Genomic DNA, 27122 nt, shown 5'->3' with positions numbered 1-27122 from the left:
CCTGTTTCCTTTCCAAGTACTGCTAAATAAAAGCCACTAGAGTTGCCAGTGTTCACAGGGCATACCTTTATGGAGGTTTGGGACCTCTGCTGTGAAAACTTGCTAAAATTTGTGACTACTTAAGACCCCCTATAAAACACTTAAAATTGCCTGTTTCAATAATTCAAACACCTTCTAAATCTTGATGTGCATTGAAAGACTCGGTGGAAACCATTTTAACACCCTTATTTCCACTCTTGGTGGTTTACCCAATCACTGGTAAGTGGAGCTCCTGCATTGGCTGCTTTGGAAACTCAAGCATTGGTTTTCCGGCTTCCTCAGCAGCATTTCATTCAAATATTTTAGATATAGTCTTGGAAAGAATAAATGATTTAGCAGGTTGTCAAATCGGTAATTTGTATTTCCGGTCCACAGAAAAATCAGTGAATCTGTGAATACGTGATTCTGCGAATAAAAGAGTAAATGACCTTAAGAGCTGTGTAGAAACAAATGTCTCAGCAAACTGAAAAAAAACATTTTTAAGAAGACTAAGCCAAACCTCTTCCATAATTTAAGGGAGTGATGAAGTCAAACCAAACAGCACAAATCTCCACTAGTATCGATTCATTAAACACCCTCTACTCGTAATGATTGGAAGCAGGAACCATCATCCATTGCCACCTTCATCTTTTACCAGATTTAAATATCAGTGCTGAAAGCCCAGTCAGTGTTCTGTCTGTGCTGCTGATTCCACATGACATGTTGCCTAAATAACCACAGATGTAAACTGAGTACAGCCAACAGACATAGCTGCCAAGGCTAAAGGTGGCCATCAGCCATGATTATTCAGCAAATGCCAGCAATGGCCACAACATGACATAGCAACACTCAGAAGTGATTGGTCGAAATCTTTTCAGTGTGTTGTACTCCTCTAAAAATAGAACTTGAGAATACTTTTGCAAGACATTGTATCCAGACTGCTGTGAAGATGTGCAATTGTGCTTTGATTTGGAAATTTTAAAACAATCGCCAGAAGTTATAGATAGAGTGACTGTCTAGGAAAATCTGTCTAAGACACGCTTGTCTGATTCACCTGAGCTAATTTGTCTCAACAGCTCCTCAACATACTGCAGCATCACAACTATTGTTGATCTTAATGCTTGTGACAGGTAGATCTGACTGATGAAGATGATGCCTGAGGACGTTGTACTTTAAGCACAGTCCTCACATGTGTTTTGTCACTTTGCTGTCACTGGGCTCCTTTGGTAAAAAAAAAAAAAAAAAAAACAGCAAATCCTGCAGCCCACAGGCTTAAAATTATAATTAAATTAAATAATTATAATTATTTGCTCATAATTAGCAAGCATCTTTATTCATACATTCAAGTTGTTTTCTGGATGAAACACAGAATGTGGTGTATTCTTATGAATCCAGAACTTAAAATGAAAGTGAACCCCAAACAGGTAAATAATAGCTTTTGGAAAAAAAAATAAAATAAAAATAATAATAAGATTTAGCTCGTAACCAGATTGTTTTATTTTTTAAAACAGATTAGTTATCAAACCAGATTACAAAGTTGACAGTGGTGGAGTATTTTAGTTGGGGTTTGGCACATGTTATTTAAATTTGTCCAAATCACCTAAAAGATATGGTGTGCAATAAACAGTGACATAGAGAAGATATTGGATATTAAATATTTTCATGTTTAACCTTTCAATGTTGCCAACTCAAAACAACATAAGTTGGAAAAGAGACACTGTTTTTTCAGCCAAACAAAATCACTGACGCAACTCAGAGTGTGTTAGATTGAGGCTGCCAGCTGTATCAATGACCTACCCGTCTCAGTCAGATGGACCACTGGGATCATTTCCAACAACTACACCACCTGGACAGTTGCATGAATGTGCAGTCGGATGCAAACAGCAGCTGATCAGGTGGATCAATACAACTGGCAGCTTCAAACAGCAGAACAACAGTATGTGGTCACTTAAAAGCCATTTTTCTGCAGACATTTTTATGACCACTGATAAAATGTAGATGTTTTGTCTACCGATTCAGTAGGTTTCGATGCAGCTAAATTCTGCATTTAAACTGTCTTCACGTTTTCACTATTGACTTCAGTCCTCCACTACCCTACAATGGTAGTTCTGAACAATATGCTCGTCATCTGTCACTTTAACGACTATCAAAGATGACAGAAAGGACAAACTAAATATTACATTTAAAGTTTTGTGCATAGAGTGAAATATATACAAATTTAACTGATTATTTATTCTTGCTATAAAAGGTAGAAATGCTTTCTAAGAGCAACTAAGTCAATACATTCCAGTTGGGCAGTTAAGCCTCCAGCAAAAAAATTATATTGAGTTAATATTCTGTTCTGATGAGGCTTCTCAGACTTGCAGTAGCTTTTGAAAATAACAACCTTTAATTATGTTTTAAACAAACTTCTCATTAAGTCTACATGACTGTAATAAAATAGATTTTTTATTGGCCTGCTGTAATGTTAATATTTTATTAGCTGTAAACAGAAAATTGTCATAATTAAGAGAAAGAAAGGCTTTTGTACATGTCAGTCTATGTGGGATTAATCTATATAATGTTTCACTGAGAGGACTGAATCACCAAAATAAATGATGTTTTTCTTACGGAGTCATTTGTTGAATGAGTCTGTCAGTAAGACATTTGTGTGTGGTTGATAATTTATATAATAATATAATAATTATTATAATAATAATTATATAATAATTCTTTATGGTGATAAATGTAGTGTTTTAAAGTCTGGTTATTATTATCCTTTAAATTGTGGGACATTTATAAGGAGCTCTGTATTTGTGAGTTTAGGCATACAATTTCTTACAAATCTTCTCCTCCAAAGCCAAACAACTTATTCTGCTTATTGAATTGGATCATTAAAGTGTAAACAATTAAGTTGTTTCAATGAAGAGATGTAATAATTTCTTCATTTTCTTTCATGAAGAAATTCATTCTAGAGTTATGAAACAGTTTTGAATTGAAGATTCAACATTATTGTGTTTCTACAAACAGCTTATTCTTACATATTGTTCTTTTAATATTGAATCTCCTGCTAATGTCTGCTTTATGTCTCTCTTCCTGCCATTGAAATAAAAGCATTCTATTTCAGCTGCTGTGATTGTATTTCTTCAACAAAAAACAATCAGAGCAAAACCTTTATAACAAACATTTTCGACTAAATATAAATCAGTACAGAAAATATTCTAATTCCTGTGGCTGGCACATAATTATCTTTATTCAACTGAAGGTGGGTGAGTAAAGAGACTCTAAGGCTTTAGAGAAATTTATTGTAATGGCCAATAAAAGTCCACTACACTAGATCTAAACTCCTCTGGGAGACTATTATGGGCCATGAGGCCTGTAAGCTGAAACAAATCTTCCTTGATTGCTCCTCTTGTAATAAGACACCAGCGATCTCCAGACTAAACCTAAGGGCATATGGTCATAGCTTTTTATCAAAAATTAGCATAGCTGCTGCGTTATTTGCAAATCAATTATTATTACTGGGAACTACACAACTTCAGTTATGCACTTTTTTGGAATTATGCTGGTGTAGATATGCTTAGAAAGAAATCAATAGCAATTTAAGCTAAGAACAAAAATTGCAATGAAGGTCAAAATGTGTAATTTAAAAGAAAATATCCTAAGCTGTTTGTAACAATATTTAAATGTGGATTAAGTGTGGAAGAGTTTACGTTTAGTTTTGTAAAATTGAATTTCCAGAACCTATAAGATGTATTCAGGGATGTTTCATCATGTTTATTGGTTTTACAAATCTGTTATGATAAACAGCATTTGGCTTTATCGACAAAAAAGCTAAATTTTGTTGTCTAAGATTAGACAATATTCAATAGAAATGCTTATAACTGCCCGTTATAATAGTTCTAGAAATACCTCAGTATGCATTAATACACGCAAGGATTTTGTTTTCTTGGCACTACTGGCCTCCTGGATCAGGTGTTGTGAAACCTCAGTCAGCAGCACAGCATGTAGTAATACAGGTGTTTAAGTTGCATTTTATTTCAAGTATTTCATATATATACTCTCTGAACAAATCATGGAACAGAAAAATTTTCCTTAGATAATTTGAAGTAATCTGCAGAAAAATATATGAATACTGAGTAGGCAGGGATCGATTCGAAATTCTGATAACATCGCTACCAAGTCAGCATCAGTATCAGTAGCAGATTAATACTTTAGTTCCAGGTTCCTTCTTGCAATTATATTTAACTTTTGCATTGTAGTTTCCGATCTCTTTCTCAAAAGGATTTTGAATACATTTTCCATCAAATTCAAATTTTTTATTTAAAATAAAAATGTATATAAATTATTTTATTTTTCTGTTGTTTCTGTGTATCATGTTAGTATAATGTAGTTAGTAATTACTTTTAGATACCTATAAACTTTGGCCAAATCCTTCCCAGGTTTTAACAAAATAATTCAAAGGAAAAACCACAAAAGTATCAGTATCATTATCAGTATCAGAATCAGTGCCAGTATTAGTATTTGCATTGGTTTCTGCATCAGGAATGGCGATGATGGCCACCGTATTTATTGATATCAGATTGACACTAAACTATGCATAATCAAGCATCTCTTCCAAAAAAGACTTTCCCGTTATCATTAGGGAGTACAAATTATTTTCAACATCTCATTTCAAAATGAAGAGACAAAATTCAGGATTGTTTTAAAGTATGTGAACCCACATCAATATTTTGTATTCAACCTAATATTGTTCAAGTTAGGGGTATAGGAGTTAACTGCAGCAAGTAAGATACTGTTTATAAGTGTGCCACAGATCACCAAGCAATCTTTTGTTAAAGAAACAAAATAGCTGATGTTGACATCTGTGAAAAGTATGTGAAAGTTCACTTAAAATGTGAAAGGTTAAAAGAAGCTAATGAAATGCTTGATGTCCACACGTATACAAGAAAGAATGGAATAACCCAACCTGACTTAAATGAATTTTACATTTCATCTTCTCACAGTGTCAGGTGAAGAGTGAATATATGTGCTCGTTCAAAGATTTAACATTGAAATAATGCATTTTTAACATCAGCTTCCATCATGTTAATAATCTGTCTGAACTGTAATTGAAACAAACTTTCTAAAACGATTTGTAATGTATTTCTCCGCCTGTGTGGAGAACCTGTCTTGAAATAACAGAACATCCTGAGTTCTTTCTGATCTAATTCTGTAAACTGTCAAAGCTGAAGAGCTATCATAAAACATGCTGACCTCACCCAAACTACATTACTGACCTATCAGAGCATCAAGGGAACAGCTTCACCTGATATAGGAGTTGTTGTTTTTTCTGTCACAATAGACATAATTTTAGGATACCTCACAAAAAATTTCTCAAGTACGTCTTCTAGCATTCAACTCATAAAAACACATAAAAGAACCTGGGAGGAATCAATATGTAATCACAGCTGAAGCATTTGAAGAATGGCAGATATATTGTTCAGTTTCTCTGTGTTGTCATTCTTGTGTCAATTCATACATCAAACCACATAACCTCGAAGACAGCAAGGAAAATGCTAAACAAAGAAAATGTTGGCATTCAAATTCTATCAAATCAAATTTGGTGTACATGAGTACAGTTAAAAAAAAAAATAATAATAAAAAAACTGTTAGCTTTTGATTATAACATCTGATGGTATTAAATGCTTTAAAAGTAGATTATTAAATTATAAATATACATAAATTGTAATAGGGAAAAGACAACAATGTCGTCTTAGCAATACCTCCAACAGGGCAATTTGCGTTTTCATCATCAAAGTCCTATTTTGAAGTGCAGACATCTTAAAGAACTGTCTGATTCAATTTGAAAAATCTTTCTCTCCACATGACAACTCCAGTTGGAGCGCCAAATGGATTCAGTTTCCTTTTTAGTGACAGTGGAACAGAGAGGTCAGGAGGATCAGTGACAGCAGAGGTTTCACTGATTGAATTATCTGTGGCTGCCGTTAGAAAAAGGCATGAGAGTCACCCCCCACCTCACCAACCCCAAAAGCAATAAAGACAGCTTACTGTTGGTGGCCATGTATCTGTGTCACTGAATCATCCACCCCTGTGTACGATAAGAGCAAATGTAATATGATGCTTCAGATGGAAGCGGAGTCATTGTCAAATCTAAGAGAACAAGGTGATATTGTGTACTCCTTGTTTTCCACGAGTAGGTTTGAAAAGCTGCTTCAAAATAAAAAAAACATCATTGTCTTTTAAATTACAGTAAAAAAAAACTGATAAGAATAAGATAGATGGCCCTGTTGGAGGTTGAAAAGAATGTAAATGTTAGGAGCTGACACACAGTGTCACACAGTGTCAGCTCCTAACATTGATGAGTCAAACAGCCGCGCCAACCTTGGATCTATTTTCAAAGTTATTCTCACTGCCATGTCAGCAGTAAAATACGAACCACAGCTTATGCATGCAGAGGAATGTTTGGGTATATAAGCTGATTTCTATAGTGCTGCAGTCATAGGCAACCCTAACACCTTCATCATAACCCATGTATTATAATCTGTCATCGCTATCAAACAGCAAGAATAAACCACCTTCCTAATCCGGGTTTAATTTCCTGTCCCTCTGTGGTGTGTTGTGAGTCTTCTTCAGTCCCATCGCTGGTCATTATCAGCTGCTGATTGCACAACCCAAAGAATACGATGGATTAAGGCGAAGCTGTCAGGAAATATATTGGCTGCTATGAATGTCTAGTGAGCGTGAGCACAGCCGTGATGGATGTTGGCACTGCATATTCTCATGAATAGGCTATATGTGCAAACACATTTATTTAAAGAGTAAAAAGAGGGAAGGAGGACGTTTGATGCTTTTAAAATACATTGTCTCTGAAAATGTTGAAAATAGTGTTCTTACCACAACAGTACTGGATTGGCATGTAGTGCAGTTAAAAATACGATTTAGCCTTACTTTAGAGTCACAAAAGAAAAAAGTCACAGAAATGTTGAATCATGGTGAAAGCTATAGCTTTAACTTTCTGTGCTAACAAACCAAAACCGGCTGTGCTTTTCTGTAGTAGCATGCTAGCTGTTAGCTGTTTTATAACCTAGAATTCACTCTAATATTTTGTTTTTGTAAAATGCAAAAACAGGCTAAAAAATCATTTTGTGCAATGGTTTAAAAAAAAAAAATAAATAAAAAAAATAAATAACTGGAGTCTTGTAACAGGATAAGCTGTTTGATGTGTAGGATGTGTAATTACTTCAGTGCTGCTAAATTTAGTTGGTATTTTCACTCAAAATTTTATTTATGTGTCTCATCACTGTTTGTATAATATTCTAATAAAAAACAGAAGAGTCAAGTAAGAACTCCTGAACTTTGGTGAATCTTAAACTAAAGGTGACTTTTAGTAATTATTGCTATACTGTGGTATTTTTACTTAAACCTTCTTATCACCAGAAACGTTTGTTACCAGAATTGTTCGTTAAAATCCCGTATCAACCCGTTCCTACTGCAAAGTAAACAAAACTGGGAGACTTTCTGCTCTTGATTGTAATTCCTGGTCGATGCATTCAGCACTGCTGCAGCTCATCTTTTTTTAATTTAGGTCACCATTTGTACTAAGCGACATTTAGCATTGAGCAGAATTTTCTGTAATTTCAATGTAGGCTATACAATCCTATGCAGCAAGTAAGCGTACCAGCACTAACTCAGCAGTGGTGTGCTGGAAGATTCCTCAGAGAGTTATGACGTTTTTCCTACTTAGGGAACTTGAATTGAGCGCAGATCTCTATGCCGACATTAAATGCCACTCTTGTTTGTTAGTGAACAGTTTCTGTAAATCCACCAAGGTGCATTTTTTCCCTTCAAGGGCTGAATCTAGTTGTAGGCGTTGAGTGTGTCACATAGCCGAGCTGTAATACACACACACACAAACGGAAAGCTAGTATAAATGGAATCAAAGAACAGCCTAATCCATGAGTAGAATTTCCTTTCCTGTAGAAAAGCACTCAGCACAATGAAGCAACAGGAAGGTAAAAGGACTGGGGAGATAATTGGAAATAACTTGTGGGTTTATTTGTTGTGTAATTGTCCATAAGCTGTGTATGGTATTAAACAAATCTCTAATCTAGCTAGCCGCTATTAACTCTACTTTTTTGCTTTTGCTGAGGAGGAATTGACTGCTTGCTTTAGTGGAGCATTAACTCTTCTCTATCTGTGTTCAGAAATCTGGCCAATACCCAGAGCTGTCGGGTTCCTTAGAACGAACTACATGAGAATCTTGTTTTGTATGCACAAAGAAAACCAATCAGGATATTTCCCAAGAGCCTCGTCTTGTGCAATATGTCCTTATTGCACAGGTTGCGGCACCTTCACTTCCTCCCTGCATTGTCTCTGTGCTCCACCGTACGCACAGGAATGGACGCAACTCAGCCTCCCAACATCAGAGCACCTTTAGAGGAACAAAGGTGGAAAGAAGTACAGATTTCAGATATAGCGGTGACCCATGAGATAACTCAAGAGATAGCTTGTGAAACTTTAGAAATGTTTTTCCACAACAGATTTCATGGTGCCATAATGTAATCAGTGACTGAAAAAAAGAGTCTCTGCATGACTCATTTATCTTGATTTTAATCAGCAGTCAATTTGACCCTGAACAGTGTGTGTGTCTAAAGTTCAATTAGTGTAATATAAAAAAAATAAATAAAAAATACCAAAGATCAATTTCAAGGAAATTCTACTTTTTTTTTCAGTGGACATAAAAAATGAAAATTAATTTTTTTATATCCAAGTTACTAAATGTGTAGGTTGTCGTCATTGATCCTTCATTTCTGAGAAATAAAAAAGCATCATGGCACAAATATTGATTGAAATGATTAGTATTGGAGTTAATAATCAGATACAAAAATGTTTTGGAGGAATTGTTTGGTTTCTGACACTACTGCATGATTTAACACTCCTCGGGTCAAATTGATCCATGAACAATATTGCTGTATCCCAGAAATGAACATAACAGGGGGGTTAAATAAAAACTGATCAAAAATAAATATTTAAATCACAATTTTTTGTTCTGCCCAGAGAAAAATGAAAGCATGAAACTTGAGGAAAGTCATAGGAATATATCTAAAAATAAATATTTCACAGCACATTCTCTTTACATTTCACAAGAAAGCAATTAGTGTTTGTAGTCTTTGGAACTCAGATTAAAAGCAGGCTGCAGTTTCTCTCAGGTGTAGGAGAGCCAACTGATGGGTCTGTTCCTGTCACACTCCAGGCACCTGAAAAGGCAGCCATGTTCCTCACACACACTGTGGAAGAAGAAATTGTCCACTGGAATGAGCTTTATGTCTGTTTGTTATCTGAACATTCTCCATTTTAAAAGTCCATGGAAAATGGAGAATAATAATAATAATAAAAGTGAATATTTGCTATTATGCAAGCCAGGGGATGAACTGTGAAGTCAAAAACTTATACGATCAACTACGTTGTTTTCTTTCAACTTTGATGTACAAAACCTAAGCTGAAGGTTGATCAACACCTGCATCCAGAGGAGCAGTCGCATGTCCTTGGTTTGCTTGAAGTACCACAACAGAAAATTAAGTCCAAAGCACGCCACACCAAATAAATGCAAGATGATGGCAAACAGGAGCTTCCAGAACTGCTGGATTTGTTTCACTCTGCAATGTGAAGAATTTCTGGGTTTTCAGTGGCCAACTAAGAAAGGATATATATTTTTTGTTTGTTTGTCTTTTTTTTTTTTTTTGCCAAAATTATTTTTTAATTATCTAAATCATTTTAGAATGATTGAAGTCATGTGCTGCATGACTTTAAAAAAAGCACAACCAGATCCTAAAGGAAAAACCACAGAAACCTTTACAAGCATTTACTTCATTTCCTCACTGGAATAAGTTATATGTGTTCTGCAAAGCCCTTCATTTTACCTGAATTAAACGTTTTCATTCCAGAATAGGAGTTAACTGCCAGTGGTGTTTCGATCAAAATGAATAGACACTTTATAAAGGATTGTAATGCTACAGACTTAATGTATGACCGTCTACCAAAACATGACCTGATCGATCCTCCTTCTTTACCATCTATAGACTCATTCACAATTGTTGGGTCAGAAAATTAAATCCCCTGATTCTTTGATCAGCTTTGTTTTGTGATAAGCAGGACAAAAACAAAAATCAGAACGCTATTTTTTGTCTGTATTGGTCATTAAGTGCATCAAATAGCAGCATGTTCATTTTTTGAGCTTAGTTAAATCTGATGAATGTTTGTTTTGATCCGGAAATGGGGATAATCCTGTAATTCCTTTATTTAATGCTGGATTAAAAACCTTTACCTGTATCAAAGAACAAGCAGCACGCTTTGTTCTCTCACAGTCGGCATTTGTTGTTTGATAGTTAACACAGATGCGTCTTTGGAAATAGAAAAAAACAGAATCAGGATCTAAAGGATCAGACTCTAAGGAAAATTAAATCAACACGCAGCAGAGAAACTGATTCCTGATTCTTTTCTTGTGTTCATAAAACGAATCATTAGCTGTGACTCATGAAGCATCAGACGGAGGTTCAGCTGAGACTGCTCTTGTTGTCTCACACAGTGATCAAGCAATAGATATAAATCATAAAACCACACGCATACAAGACCATAAATATGAATTTGTCTGAATATGAAGGCACACATTTCTGTTTTATGTATGTGCAGATAAATATTCAATTTCCTACTATCAACCACTTGATGAAAGCTCAGATTAGAGTGCAATAGTGAATAATGAGACAAAATAGTCTAGAATTGGAGAAACCAGAATATTTTATGTTTTATACACAAAGTGTAGTGATATTTTCCTCATCCAGTAACAACCTGCTATATAATCCACCAGTCATGTCTCATTAAAAAGCATGTTGGCACTAGTGTGAGCCTGGAGAGCAGACGAAGCAAACCGTTTTTACAGACAGTTATCAGCCTCAGACTGTTGGACGCAGAACTCCCTCCAACTCCATCCACTCAGCCTCCATCAGCTGTCAGTCTGACAGTCCACAGGAATCCTGACCTAAGCCTCGCTTTAGAACACTCTTGACTTTCGCTTTACCCTGAAAGTAAACACGGCTTGGTTAGTTTGATGTGGGAAACCCAGCGGAGCACACTGGGAGTCAGAGCAGCAGCTGCTTTGCAGACAAACAGTCTCTGGATGCCGCAAAGCTGGTGGAGAAATACCTGAAAAGACCTGCAGCTGCAACTGTAGTGAGTTCTACTAAAACACTGAATACTACAAACAAGCCACACCTTTCAGATTTCTGTTTGCAAAAAAAGTGTCAGACTTATATATTCCATGGTTCGTTCACTGATTTCTGTCTTGTGTTTCAGAATAAGTTTGAGGAAAAAACAAACGTATCAGTAAAAAGACTTTATTCATTATTATCTCTCCCTACTGTCATCTCTTTACTCTTCTGTCCATCATGTCCTTTCTTCTGTCTATGCTTCTCTTTATCCATTCTTTTGATTTTCTTTCCATCCTTTCCTTCCTTGTGTCCCCCAAATGTATTTTCTGTACTAACCTAACTCTGCTCTTCCTTCCATTTGTTTTTTCCTTCCTCCCTTATTTCTCCCTTCATGTCCTTTTTATTCCTTCTCATGTCTTTTCTTGAGAAAATGAGAAAGGTCATTGAGGGAATAACCTTTCCCGGGTAAAGGTGATTTCCTTTACCCGGGAAAGGGTCATTCCCGGGTAAAGGGAATGATCCTTTACCCGGGTCATTCCTTCTTTGCTTACTTCCTTGTGACCTTTTCTTTCCTTCCTGTCTAGTGTCCTTTCGTCTTTTCATTCAAAGTTGTCCAACCTGTCTTGTTTTCATTTATCCTATCTTGTCATTTTTCAAACTTAATTTACTTTTTTACTATTTTCCTTCCTTGTTTCTTTCTCTTTTTTCTATTAAAATTTTTTAAATGACCACAAGCAAGAATCCTGGACAGATAAGTCCTTTACTTTCCAGTTCTGCTGTACTTCATGTTTTCATACTTCCATTATAATCATTATTAATCTTCCACCTCAGTCAGGGACTCTTGTGCTTCAAGAAATTTTCCTTCTGACGTGTACTTTGGAACCTCTGGAGATGATGACGGTGAAAAGAAGGAAAATTCTGAACAATCCTGAACATCCTCTTCCTTTCCCTTTAGAATTAATAAACAATGTTGAATTGAGTCTAACTGAATTTCATAAACTGAAGTGAGAAGATGGCTCACTGACCAGTGACTGCAGCCGAGTCTGACAGAGTACTTCACCTTCACACACCAACCAGCCGCTTCCTGTGGAGACGATCTGGTCATTACAACCAACACAGATGTTCCAGATGTGTCCCTGCATGGTGCGGCTGGTCAGAGCTGGTTCTGGGCTCGGGCCCGGTCGGACCTGGTGACCTCAGCAGCAACTAGGAGAACCTGAGGAGAGCCTAGCTGCTGTAAAGAGACAAGAGGCTAAATGGATACTTTGTATTCACACAGCAGCCCTTGACTCCAGCTGCAAGGCCTGGAGAAAACTATTTTTCTTTTTTTATGTATAAAAAAAGAAAAAACCTCTCCTGGTTCTTGCAGGCCTGTCTTATCATACCCCAGGTCAGCTAAATCTGTCTTTCAGGCCGGGAGCAGCACAGCCATTCATGCACTCCAGGGAGTGTTTGAGGAACGAAACGCACCATGAATCTGTAAACTGCACCCGTCTGTGTTCAGACGTTGTCTCTGTCGATTTGAACCTCTGCCTGATCCACCTTTGAAATTCATATTGTTGAGTTTTAGGCTCTCTGAAACCCCACGTATGCAAAGGTGTTCCTCTTTTTCACCCAGTCACAGAGGAGATGCAATCGATTCTAAGCTGTTTTTATTTTTATGAATTTATTCAGAGGCTAGGCAGGACTGATAAATTAGTTATAAATGTTGCAGGGGCCTGCATGGGAGGATCAGAGCAGGTACAGACGGTTACCTCTGCAGATAGTGGCCAGAATAATCCACACATAATCCCATGCCAAACAGAATTAAAGGCGGATAGCAAGGCATGGATTCACTCTGTAAACTGATCTTACTGCACACAGCAGCATCCTGATGAGATGGATAAAGAGGATTGAAGTCCACCTCCTCAGAACACAAAGGGTTTAAAAGCAAAAGGGAAATTATCTGGTTAGACTGATTTCTAACAGGTTAACAAATAACAATAAGGCTTTAGGTCAGACATGTGCGTAAGGATCTAACTAGTGTTGCACCAAACCTAAAAATCTAATTAAATCGAGTGGACCCTCGACTAGTTCTGTTTGGGTTCACAGAATCAAACATGACTTGAAATTATTTACAAAAAATCTATTTATTTGCAGAATTTGTTTGTAGAGTATATCCAAAAGTATTTGAAAGAAAACTCAGCTTGGAAATCTGACATATACCATGACATGCTCGTGGTTGGCGATGGCAAATCTTCTCATTTTAAGTAATACAGTGTTAGCTTCTGCTAAATATTTGCGTAGAACTTTAGTATTAGTGTCTGTTAAATTCAAATTTAAAAATGCTTTATTGATCCCAATGTGAAATTAAATGTTGTTTCAACTCATATTAATTCAGATTCTTCAAATAGTTATTGTAGACAGACTGCATGCATTTAAAGAAGCTTTTATTGGAACTAATGTTTATGATTAATGCTTCAGGGTTAGAGGTGATGTGTTTGGTTTTCTTTTGAAAAAATGTTCTATGCCAATGTTTGCACCTATACAGATGACAGTGCACAAAAGAAGTAAAGCAGAGTTCCAATCTGCCATTGAATATCTTAACAATTACCTACTTTAGATTAGATTAGATTAGATTAGATTAGATTAGATTAGATTAGATTAGATTAGATTAGATTAGATTTGATTAGATTTGATTAGATTTGATTAGATTAGGGCTGCACAGTGGCGCAGTTGGTAGAGCTGTTGCCTTGCAGCAAGAAGGTCCTGGGTTCGATTCCCGGCCCGAGGTCTTTCTGCACGGAGTTTGCATGTTCTTCCTGTGCATGGTGAGTTCTCTCCGGGTTCTCCGGCTTCTTCCCACAGTCCAAAAACATGACTGTCAGGTTAATTGGTCTCTCTAAATTCTCCCTAGGTGTGAGTGTGTGTGTGTGAATGGTTGTTTGTCCTGTCTGTTTTCTGTGTTGCCCTGCGACAGACTGGCGACATGGCCGCTTTTCGCCCAGAACGTTAGCTGGGTATAGGCACCAGCAACCCTCCCGACCCCATTAGGGATAAAGGGTGTATAGAAAATGGATGGATGGATGGATGGATAGATTAGATTAGGTTAGTAGTGTCCAAAGTCAGTCCTCAAAGCCCCGCATGTTTTAGATATTTCCCTGGTTCACCTTAACTGTATCATTTAATGAGTCACTAGAATGTTCCTGCAGAACTTGATTACATGCTGAGAAACTGATTGAATCAGTTGTCAATTGAAACACGCTGGACACTGTCCCCTTGAGGACTGGGATTGTGCACAGCCGGATTAGGTTTGTTCATTCTAGCAGAGAAAATGTAAATCACAGCAGCATACAACATTGGATAGTGTGAACAACCTAATTAAACAGTATATGTAATGTTAAAAAACCTAAGAGATGTATAAAGATATAGAAATAAAGTTGAGGAACAATTGGGATAAAGACAAGCTATACTCAATTTCCTTTTAACAGTGAAGGAAGGGATGATGCCATGTGAAGATCACCTCCCATATCGCCTTGCTTCACATTTAACACTGCAGAATCTTTAGGATTGATCAAAAAATAAACCAGCCCGTAACAGATTTTGTAAAAATATTGTATTGCACTTGACATATACCAAGTGGATACCAAACATGCACCACTGCGACACAATCAATAAAATCAGTTAATCTCTCTCAATGCTATGCAGATTTTTACTTACCTCAGGACACAGGACGACAGAAACTGAAAAACAAAGCGGTGAGTTAATTTTTCATTCACTCGGCTGATGTAAACAGGAGATCACCTTGCAGAAAATCTCCTCTATTTGCCCATGTTTAGACCCATGTGACATCTACATTTCCAAACACCAGCACATAAAGCATCATGGAAAACGGTAAGGTTTGAATAATGAAATGAGACGTGGCATTTTAGAATGCATGAGAAAATGCCACCTTTTACAGCTGAGCTCCATTCCATCTAAAAACCTGGCCGTTCCAAATATGTCAAGTAAAACTACAGAAGAAACGTTTGGTGTCTACATTTTCAGAAAAATAAAGCTGGAGGCAGAGCCTGTAGTTATCAGTGTAGGGTTTGTTATTGTGTTTTTGAAACCATCTCTACATAAAGACTATAGGTCTAAAATATTCTTGGTGAGTAAATGTATGGTAATTATGATTTTCTGAGTGTTCGTTTTTTATTTAGGGTGCTTTAGGCTCAGGCAGCTGGGAAATTGTTTATTATATACTGAGCATTTCTTAATAATATTATGTCTTCGCTGTCTGCTGTTTGAAGAAGTTGGAGTAACCAGAAAGAGCTCATGTATTCACAGGGAGAACATCCAACCTCCATGCAGAAAGACCTCAGGTGAGGATTTGATCCCAGGACCTTCATGCTGCTAGGCAACAATGTTACCAATCGTGGAACTGATTTGAATCCTCTTTCTATAAAATAGACTAGAGTACATTTAAGATGTAATAAAAGTATAATCACTGGGAATGGCTTAGTCTATAATTTGAACTCAAACAGTTTGAGTGTAAAACACCCATAGATGACCTTTATTGTGTACTGGTATTATATAAATAAAGTGAAGGAAGTGTGCTGTTGAATAAACATGAGGAAACAGAGCAAAGAGGACATCTGAGGTATTGATGTATTACTGGCTGGGTGAGTTAGTCTCACCCAGCCAGAGAGGCATTTATAAAAGCAGCAGCTCCTTCAATAACAGCTCAACAATTATGTATATATTTTTAATGAAGTGGTCACACTTTACATTGTGTGCACAGAAATGTTACCCAAACTTGTGTGCTTCACTGTTCTTATGTCTCACCGTATGTAATAAGTTGAATTGTTGACTAAAACAATCAACAATAGATTCTCTGCATCGTCACAGCAAATCACAAAAACATTACTACCCATTGAACATAAACTTCTATGTATTTCAAGGAATTTTATGTGATGGACCAACATAAAGTAATGCAATAAAAATGATGCACAGTTTTCAATGTTTTTTCCTAAACAAAACAGAGAGCTATGCATCTGTGAGCTTCCCTCTTTACACTGATACTGGCAACAATTGGTTTCAGAGTTCATCTAATTATCAGTGGTGAGCACAGCTAACTAAAAAGATATGCTAACTCTAAAATACTAATCATAAACATTATTTAGACAAACGTTAAAGCACTATACCAACACTGTATTTGGTGGAAGCTAATGCTAAAGCGTAGCATTAATTCTTGAAGGATTCTTCTCAGTCAATAAACAAAGCTTCAACACAGATGTTTAACTATATTCTATTGAAAGTTTACAAAACAGTAAAGTAAATTAGTGCAATTAAATTTTTCCGGAAAAACAAAGTTAGAGGAAGTTAAATGCGCTATGCGTTATTTTTAAATTAGGGAATTAGCACATTAGCTGAAGCTAAACTAAAATTTCAGTATAAATCCAGCTGTTCTGTTTCTGGCCTCAGAGGTTTTTAGAGAACACTAGTGGACAAACACCAACATAAAGACCAAGTATCCCAGCAGACATTAGTTTATTAAATGATATCCAGAACTTGGATTGTCTCACCATCCTGTATAACAAGCTGAAACAGTAACCATGGCTCAGAGGTATTCTGAATTGTTGGAATCATCTTGTTTGTACCTTTGTGATTTTAACTGTCCTGTAACTTAAACCTCTCATTCTTTACATCCTTGAGGAACTTAACAAATCTTTGTGTCAGGAAGGAAGGCCCTCCCTGCCTCACTATAGTGCCACCTAGCTACAAGCTGGAGCACGTGAAGGTTAAAAAAAATAAATGTCATCCAACACCGGAGAACCATGGAGTAGAGTCGCTTTACAGATGTAGATGAGGTCTTTATGATACACCACACATCAAACTCCATATCATTAGTGTCAGCGTTGGACGGCTCATTTTAAATACGCACTTTGTATTCAAAGCTAAAATAAGATGGCTTTGTGTTGGCTTTCTCCTGTTTGAAATGACACAAGTGCTTTACGAGCCCTTTGAAATGCCGCTTCCCCTGCTCATTAAACGCTCACATCCTCATATCTATTCAAATATATGGGTGCAAAAATGATATTCCACGTCTGCTTTGACAGCCACACTTGAGCCTTTGTTGATGACACTCAACAACGGTGCATTATTATATGTTATTGCAGCCGTCTGAAGCTGGGAGAAAGCAGAGCCTAAAATGCCTCCCAGAGTGATGACCAGGCATTTCCCAGCACTCCGCTCATTTTCTTTAACTGCACTCTCCTCCCCCCTAAACCCACCCCACCCGCCTCCGCTCCGCATAGCATAGCTTCACTTTTTGACTAGAATCAACAACATCACAAGTGGAGCCAAATCGCAGCAGCAGCAACAGCAGCAGCAGCAGCAGCAGCAGAAGCAGCGTGTCATGGAGGTGCGACTCTTTCTGTCTGGGATGGTGTATAATTATGAAAGTGGCAGTGCGTTCGCCTCTGAAAATCTCAGGAAGAGATTCATTTATGTTTTTTGTTTTGAAAGTGAAGGCCAAGCCGCGGCGTTCCGTATTGATGTTTGTTTTGGCTTCCATCGTTCTAATCCAGGTCCGGGATAGTCTTTGTAGAGAAACGCCTCAACATGTTCTCCCCAGAGACTCTAACAAACAGCACTTCTTCATCTTCTCACCTCTCATATACGTTCTGAGGCAAACTAGAGATGCGCAATGGACAGACACAACTTCCCATCGGGTTTTAATCATTAAAGGAACCATTACTAGTTTAATGTTTCTGTACATGTTGAATGTGCATATTGAAAATGCATTTTTTTTCATGTAACAGGCAGAGGGTGGCATTTCCTTTACAGATACATTTTATTCCTCCTGGCAGAGATGGTTAAAATTGAAAGTTTGATGAAATATCAAACTGAGATAAAAGGTATCAGTTTTGGTATTGACGATACTGGCACTGCATTGGCTTGGTTTCTGATCAGAACAATGTGTGACATTATTTCAACCACATCTGATAAGTTTCATATGTTTATGGTGACACTACTGAATAGAGAACATTTAACTGGTGGATGTTTTCTGGAGGGAAAATTGAGGTTGATTCCCATATGTAGCTTAAGAATGTGGTTAAATTGGTTGTGTTTCAGTTTGAATTGGTGATTAAACAAAAATCATCTCCCAGAATTGCACAGCTGGTTTTGCGTTTTTTAATAAAAAAAATAAAAAAAATCCAGTTCATCTGTCTGTCAAATGGACTGTACTGTGTGTTTAGTACAGCCGGATTCCAGTTCATGTTATTTTACACACAGTCCAATTTAGTCAAACCATATCTGATATATGGTCATATATTAAAGAGCACTGATTGTTGGAATTTGTGAAATATTAACCCATACTGATGTCTGTTATGATGAAAAAAAACAAAAAAAAAACTGCTTCTTTTCTGCTTAACGGAAAGGTTACAAAATGTAATTTCATTAAGTTATATTCAAAACAACATGTAATGTATGCTGAACAATCCAGCTCATTTCAGTAAAGCCAGTAGTTTCAATACAGACTGTAACTCCATTAGTGATCACTAATAGATTTATTACTTAATAAACCTTTTCAGTTATTCTCAAATGCTAACTTGTGACAGACTTTTTTTCTGACCCTGGTGTTTTCTGTGAATTTAGTACAAATGTCTGCAACCTCTCCAGAAACAAACATTTAGATAGAATCCAGGTGGAAGATAAATTATGTTGAGTACAAATCATAACAAAACCCTGTGAGGGTCATTAACACATATAATGAGAGTGTTTATTCAAATTCAGTTCACTCTAATCCACAACAGTTGATATGAAATAATGCCAAATCATGAAAAATTAATTTGTTTTAATATGATGATAAAATGTGCAGCTTGTCTGATGGATATCCACCTCTCTTCCTTTGCATAATATTTATATTTAATATTATATTTACTTAATATTTAGTCATTATCGCAAGATGAAGGAATGATTCAACTATTTCAACATTTAATACAATTTGGTTCAATAAATAATTTATTTTGATGAACAGATAAGGAGAGTGAGGTCATGTTGTTAACTTCCACTACAGAGAAAACATATTTACTTTTCCAGCAAGCTCATGGATAAAAGATGTCTGTCTACAGGAGGTGAAAGAACTATTATAGATAATTTCTTCATCGGATTTCACTTCAAATGATCTGGACATTTAAGGTTGAAACTCTAATTCCGTTTGGCTTGTTGTGTTTTGCTAAAATACCACGGTATCAGATTGGTAGCTATCAGTTAGTTGGTTTAGAGAGAGGAGATACTGTGAGTTTGTATGCAAATTAAACAAATACTGGAACTTCATAGATATGTTTTTTTTTTTATTATTAATTTACATATTCAGTAAACCCACAACATTTTCTAAATAAAAAAATTTAAAAAGTCAGGTTTGGTTTGCCCATTTGATCAATGCTAACACATGTTTTTACATCTGAATATCATGGAATAGCATTTATATAATTAGGTGAAAGGCAAAGTGATCCATCAAACACAATAACTGCTATAGCTGGCTGCTAAATTTGGTTTCAAACCAGCTGCCTGGGTTCTAAAAAATTAAAATAAAAACATGGACTCCATTTTTGTTTTTGAAGAACATAGAGAGGAGTTCTCAAACTTTAACTGTCATACACAACTGACTGTCAGAACACAGCAACAAAGGAGCCATAGTCTAAAGACAACAAGATAATGTTTGGATTTAAATCCACTACCTAACTTTGCCTGATCTGTCCTGCAGTCTGCTCTGTTTACCCACAGTGAGATGGAGAACACAATGACACAAACTCACAGTCTGAATGGGGGTCCTGTGACAGAGGTAGAGATGTAGCAAAGGATTGTGGGTAGTTTTACTGAAGTAGGGAACAAGTCAGTGGTGAGGTTGTATTTTTCAAGATGAAGAAATCTGTATATTTGATATTGGTAAATATCGGCACATGTGGGTTCTTGGCCACAAGAGCAGTATTCATATTGAATATCGATATCAGCCCAAATTTTTATAGTGGTCCATAACTCAACAAAAGATTACAGTCTGTTAAAAGGACATGAAGTGCAATTAAATACAAATATGAACATTTGCATAAATTTATTAATATATGTTCTAGAACCATAAACTGATATGCAGGTTTACAACTATAATAAGAAGTGAAGAAATAAAAATGTCAAGATATGTAGTGCAGGAACGACTTGACAAAGTGGAGATCTCACTCTCTGGTCTCTACCACACAATGTTTGAATAAACTGTAACATAATTCTGATATATGCATATCACAGGGTGGAGAAATTATTTAAGATTTTGTGTTATCAAAACAATATTTCAAAAGTTTGAGGACAGGGCATGCTGTTGTGGCACAGGGGGTTAGCAGGCCCACATTTGGAGGCCTTAGTATTCCAAACGTCGCGGGTTCGACTCCCGGTCCCAACAACCTTTGCCGCATGTCTTCCACCCTCCTTCCTGTCTGCCTACTGTCGCAAAAATACAAGCCACTAGAAATGTATGCAAAAACTCTTTGGAGAAAAAAAAAGTCTGTATGGATAAGTGGTGGTCATTCAGAGCTGAAAATAGCACATCTACCCACTGATCTGCTTGGCTTCTGCTTTATTTCGTATGTGAAAAGCTTCCGTCTGAGTTTTTCATGTCATGCTTTCAAAGATCCAAACTTTTCAGCCTTTATTTGTGTAGATGTTTTCCCTCGAACTACCAGGATGGAGCGTCGCTTTCACACGGAGCGTCCAGTCATGTTCTCGTTTCAAACAGCCTGCTCCCAGATAAGAAACATGGCTAACAATGTGACGCGTGTCTGAATAGGCCACTTCATCCCAACGTCCAAGAGTCATGAGGGACCGAGCTCAGATCAAAGCCCAGCTGATGCCACTCGGAGAACCGGGCCACAAAAGAACAATAATTAAAAGCCACATGGATATCCAAGTCATCCTCACATCTCACACACGCACGCATGCATAGACACACACGTATCTTTTGTCAAGGAAATGGGGTGGGGAGAGAATAAAACCAGGCCTGTTTTGATGTCTGTCTGCAGAATACAGCAGCTCCTCCACATCCTGACTTGCAGCTACCTGGCTCACAATAAGCAGGCGATTCATTTCATCCATCTGACTGCAGTAAACACACACAGTCGCTCTCAGCCACCAAGCAGCCCGTCATTATTCTGGGTGGGAGGTTGTGGGGGCCAAGAGGGAGCTGTCAGAACCAGCAACAATACATTGGTGCAGCGTTTCCAGTTGTGCAGTTTAATGAGGCAGCGTAGAAGAATATGCTTCGGTCGTATCAGTTCAGCCATTTTCTCCATTCATCAACCGCAGGCCTCATTGGCTCCATTTATTATGGAGTTAACAGGCAGAACAAGACATTTTTTTCATTCCCACAAACTTGTGTTTAATTAATGTTCCTGTTTTTTTTTTGTTTGTTTTTTTTGTTGTTGTTTCTTTTTCCCTTGATGGGACTCTGCATTGGTTTGGGATTTTTAATACTGGGGGGAGGTAATTTATGACCAAATTTGGATTAAAATTGGAAGAAAATGAAAATTTGAGATCACATGTGGATGTTTTCTCTCCTCACCTCAAAACCTGACCGGCGATTTTTGTTCTAGTTTCTAGTTCTAAATATCTTCACTTGAAATAAGATTTTGTGTTATGACTGACAAACTGACTGACAAGTACCTTTCCAGTAAGATATAGGAGCTTGCTTTAACTAAATAATTCCTTAAAATTGACAAAGAAAAAATAAATAAATAAATAAATAGCTCCACTGGCAGATTATGTCATTTAGTAAAGTGGGGCTGCTGCCTTGCAGTGGCAGATTTTTGATCTGTTGTTGCTCCATACAGATTTTCAATTATTGTTAAACTCTCACATGCACATTCAGATTTTTATTATCATGACTATAAGACATGAAACAGAAAACATGTAGTTTCTGAAATATTTTCCACAGTTTGACCAGAGCCAATTCAGGGAAACTCAGCCAATTCTAATCTCTGGCTGGTCAGTTGATGCATCTTCAAAAATAAGATATGTCTGCATAACTGACTGTGCTGAATTAATGTCAATAGACTTGAGTTTTATTCAGGCAGAAACTTGGACATCCTAATTTTAAAGAGGTAAGAATCAAAAAATAATGTGGGTTAGCATGGAAAATAAACATTTAAATTAAACACATACATTTTATAGATTAATCACACTTTTTAACAACCAGACAAAACATCAATGAAATAAAATAATATATTTAATAATAATAATAATAATAATAATAATAATAATAATAATAATAATAATAATAATAATAATAATAATAATACTGGTAAAAAATGAACAGTGACCATGAATATTCATTTTGCTGTTTAATTAAATTGGTTGAACTGATGGGAATAAATGACTGATAACAAGGAGTCAACCATACAACAACAGCGGCAAAGAAAACATTCAAAATGTACACAGCTCCTTCTTCCTCCCTTGATATACGAAAGCAGGCATATCATTATGACCACTTCCAACATATTAGAAACAACAACTCCTTTAAGCCCTTCAAACCGGACTGAGATCAGAGGAACTTGGAGGAAAAGGCAACAACACAAACTGCTAAAACAACTAATAGTCATCAGGGAGTACAACCATCAGCAACAAGCAGAACTCCATGAATGCCTTGAGCCACAGAAGCCTGGACCATGACCTTGTCACCACCTGTTAACTATCGTCTCCCAGTCATCAGTCATCATACTCTGTTTTATTACAGTGAGTGAAATCTTCATCTGTATGCATTTTCCCGCTGCCAAGCTCATTCACTCTGAGGACAAATGGCATGCTGGTCATAATGTTCTGCTTCCTCGTGTACATGGCCTGTTTGCTACCAGTTCTAGATCACATTAAATCTACATAAGAGCCACAGCAAGAGCCGCTCGGAGCGGAGCAGGTCGGCACATCTGGGCGCTTGTGCGTAAAAGCGCGCAGATCTCTTTGGATGAAGCGCGTTTTCCTTTAATGATTGTGTGTGCTTCAAACCCAGCAGCCACTGCTCTCCATTGGAGGAAGAAGTGTGTTTGTGTGTGTGTGTGTGTGTGCGTGTACGTGCGGTGTTTGTGGGCGTGTGTGCGTGTGAGAGAGGGGAGTTTGTGAGGGGGGCGTAGGGGGTGCGGGGGGATAGTCAAAGCAGAAACAGAGGCTTCTTTGTACCTCTTGGGCGTCCACCTCCTCCTCGCTGTCTGTGGGCTCCGGAGCCTTCACGAACCACCACTGGATCTCCAGATACACAGACGCGGTTCCGCTCTGGAAGGCGCACGCCATTTCTATGTTTTGGCCCTCTTTAACCGTCATGTTGGAGGGCAGATCCGTAAAGCGACCTGCGGACCAGAAAAAAAAAAAAAAAAAAAAAAAGCGAGGACGGGTTATGACGGGCGGGGGATTTCAGACAGGTGCAAAGAAGCACTTGATACGTGCGCTCATGAACCAACTGAGTTAAATGCCCATCTGCCCCCCCCCCCCTGCCCCCCTCCCACCTTCCCTCCCTCCACCAACTCAGATAGACGAGACTTCGATGGGAAAAAGCCAGCATGGTTCAATTATTCAGATTCTTCATTGCGCACAGACTCCAATCCTTATTTCTGTGGAGCTGTTTTTCATATTTTTTATACGCTATGCGTTTAATAATCTAAAGCAAAGTGAATTAAAGGAGCAAAACTAAACTGAATTTAATTTTGGGTGATTTTTTTTACGTAGAATGAGTTGCGTTTTTATGTAATTATGGTATTTTCAGAATTCCCTCTCTCCACGTGAAGCGCCGTTTATTTCCCAATGTGTCCTAACACCGCTGTGGGCAGACTGAGCAGCTTTGAGCTGTTTCAAAGTGGGACCGAGTGGAGCTTTCAGTACGGCGGACAGCTCCAGCAGCAGGGCAGCTTTAAAACCAACAACTCCGTGTTTTCCCAGCAGCGGCAGAGCGAACTGCGGAAACACGCTCCGCATCTCCCCAAACACAACATAAGTGTCTCATATGGAGGGAGAGAGAAAGCACCAGTTGCTTATATTGTAAAAAAAATAGAAAAGTCAAATTTAAAAAGACGCAACCTTCATTTATCATCCCGTCTTCCCATTGCGCATTAGCATCCACTTAATAACAGTCATTTCTTCCGCAGTCCCCTTTGCGCTGCGCACTTTTAACACAGGGCAGCCCGTTAAAAAAAAAAAAGCCCCGACACGACCAGCGTCTTACCTTCAAAGGAGAATCCGAACTGTACACAGAATCCGGCTAGGAAAACAAATCCAACAGTATCATGAGAGGTCCACATCATTTCAGCTGTGCAAAGGTTCGGTTCTTCACATCAGAGGTTTGATCAAGAGAGACGGAGAGAGGGAAAAGCCAGCAGCAGCAACAGCAGCAGTAGCAGTCTGCGCTCCAGCGGAATCAAACAGTCGCTGGAGGAGCGTGCCTGAACGCAGCTTTCCGCAGGGTGAACATGCTGGGAAACTCCGGCTTCCTCCACCTGCTCCGCGGATTACTGCCTCACTCTGCGGGTTGAGGCTGAATGCTGCCTGACTGCGCTCAAGTGTGTGAAGGAGCTCGGCTGCGGTCTTCTTCTGCGCTACCGGAGAGACGTCAGTCTTAGAGGATCACTGTGGCATCCACACACACGCGCACACACACTCCACCATCTCAGAAAATGTGCTCCGTATGCTGCCCCTTCCCACACACTGACCGTTAGGATTCATGGAGGAGGACAGATGAACAGACAGAAGCTGCTGCGCCTTCAAAGGCTTCAATAACTACATATATAAGAGGGAATTTTATTTTGAAAATCCCTCCACCAACCCCCAACTGTTGTTCGCGGTTTATTTCTCCCGTTTTTCAGAGAGGGTAAAGTTGGGGCTTGGAGCAGGTGAGCCGCATCATGTGGATCCTGACGGGTGCTGCTGGTTCCGGGAGTCCGGTCAGAACTCCTGTTTGGGAAGTGGGATGTCTCCCACCTGGACCCCCACTCAAAACCCAAAACAGAAGCCATGCCCATTACAAGTAGTAAAAGTTTCAGTTAGAAATGGTTTATTTTGTATTCTGAGCAGAGGCGATCCAGACAGGAATGGGGCTCTGGGAAGCCCCCCAATGAGGGTCCCCTATCCACCACCAAAAAACATTCTGCCAAGATAAACCTATTATTAGCACATCACTTCTTTATAAATTGATGCCAAAGCAGTCCATTATGTTAGTTCTGATTTTAAATGTTTTGGTTGTTGTTAATTTGTTTGTGTTAACGTATTGTCCATTTCCATAATTATTCTCTCTGGAATTTTACCTCTTACTTTTGAACAATTGCTGTGATGCATAACTGTGGTATTGTTTTTAGAACTGGGAGCAGCTGAAGAAAAAACTGAACTTTGACCCCAAATCCAAGAGGAGCTGAAAATGAGGTTTTATGCCTGCAGAGCCAGACCAAAGAGAGAGAAGGAGGAAGTTCAAACCGTCGCTTCCATCCACTGTAATGAGCAAAGATCTGATCCCCTCTGTCTGCCCGGCTTTCTGACCAAACAGCCAGGCAGAGATTTACAGAAGAGCAGCAAAAGCAGACGAGGTGGATTGGCAATGTTTACCAACAACTGATAATGTCATCCAGGACATGTTGCTGTGGAATATAATCTCTGCTGCCTGGAAATTGATCTTTTGGCATTTTATTGGAGTCATGAGACTGCCATACAGCAACAGTCTTTCAGTTAGAAGCTTCTTCAGATTCGTTGACTGTGCCTGGGGATCCTTCCAGCCCACATCATCACCATCCACAACGACTTTTGGAAGGCATGTAGATGGTCTGAGTTATGGCAACATTCATTTTCCCTTTGGTATGAATAAAGTGTTTCAGAAGTGAATTGAACTGAAATGAAGTTGTTGTGCTTCATTAATTACATATCAGCTGTTCTTTCCTTCATCAGAATATCTAAATTCCAACTCTCTCTAGGTGACCTTGAATCATCCACTCATGGGTGAAGCTCAGGATAGAGGAGAGTAATATTTTTGCTGTGAGGTCTTCTAAGTCATAGTGTGGCATTAATATATTTGGGTTCATTAGTTTCATTTGGAAGGTAAGAACCAGATCCATGAATGACATCATCTTCTGGCCTTATCACCTTATTAATAATTATAACAGATGAGCAGTAAAACCAGAAGGTATGAATCTCAAGAGTAACTGGCATCAATGATCCATCTGTAGTTTGCTGTATGTATTTACCTTTTATAATAAGATGGATTGTGTTATTTATGCACAACAGTTATTGTTAAGCTCCAGGTGGAATTTCAAGACACAAATCAAACTAATTATTAAAGAAAATTCCAGACATTTCTTGCTAGAATCACAGTGTTTCAGCCATTTTCTTGTCAATTTTGTAATTTGTTGAGTTTTATTTGCTTGTTTTATTTGTATGTCTAAGCTGTTAAATCCAGTCATGTTAAATTAATATCCTCCTTATTCAATAAAGAAACATGCAACATTCCCACAGTTGTGTCAAAGTTGGAAATGTTATTGAATAAAAGAATGAACTATTCCAGAAAAAATGACATGATTAATATAAATAGGAATTTCCAGACAGTGAATTCATGCAAACAGAAATCATTGGAAGCGATTAAAATGAATGAAAAGATTTTTAAAAATTGAGGGTTTTGTTCACCATAAATATTCTGCAGTTATGGTTCAAATATTTAAACATTGTAAAGAAATGACATGGATAGCAAACATTGATGTGCAGCTATTATCAGTATTGTGATGAAGATTTGAATGGAATGTATAGCTAGATGTGAGGCTGTACAAAATTGTGACACATTTAAACATAACAATTAAACATGCTTTACTTTTCAACACAAGCCTGAATTAAAACATTTATCTGATACTCTACCTTCCTGGTTTACTTTCTGTCAAAATAGAAGTGAAACAA

The 27122-nt window shown here is 37.8% G+C and overlaps 1 protein-coding gene across 1 annotated transcript in view; it reads right to left on the bottom strand.

The window, feature by feature from the left end:
* vstm2a (V-set and transmembrane domain containing 2A) overlaps nucleotides 1-25134 on the bottom strand; it is an 89480-nt gene extending 64346 nt beyond the window's left edge. Inside the window, exons 1-2 of the mRNA XM_044104369.1 lie at nucleotides 24421-25134; nucleotides 23385-23551 (exon numbers count right to left, since the gene is read on the bottom strand). Of these exons, the coding sequence (XP_043960304.1) occupies nucleotides 23385-23551; nucleotides 24421-24499 (246 nt within the window). The 5' untranslated portion in view covers nucleotides 24500-25134. The remainder of the gene's footprint in view (nucleotides 1-23384; nucleotides 23552-24420) is intronic.
* Between the last annotated feature and the right edge of the window lie 1988 nt (nucleotides 25135-27122).

This window comes from Gambusia affinis, linkage group LG21 (assembly GCF_019740435.1).
Source record: "Gambusia affinis linkage group LG21, SWU_Gaff_1.0, whole genome shotgun sequence".
Lineage (NCBI taxonomy): Eukaryota > Metazoa > Chordata > Actinopteri > Cyprinodontiformes > Poeciliidae > Gambusia > Gambusia affinis.
This window is presented reverse-complemented; position numbering and strand designations above follow the sequence as displayed.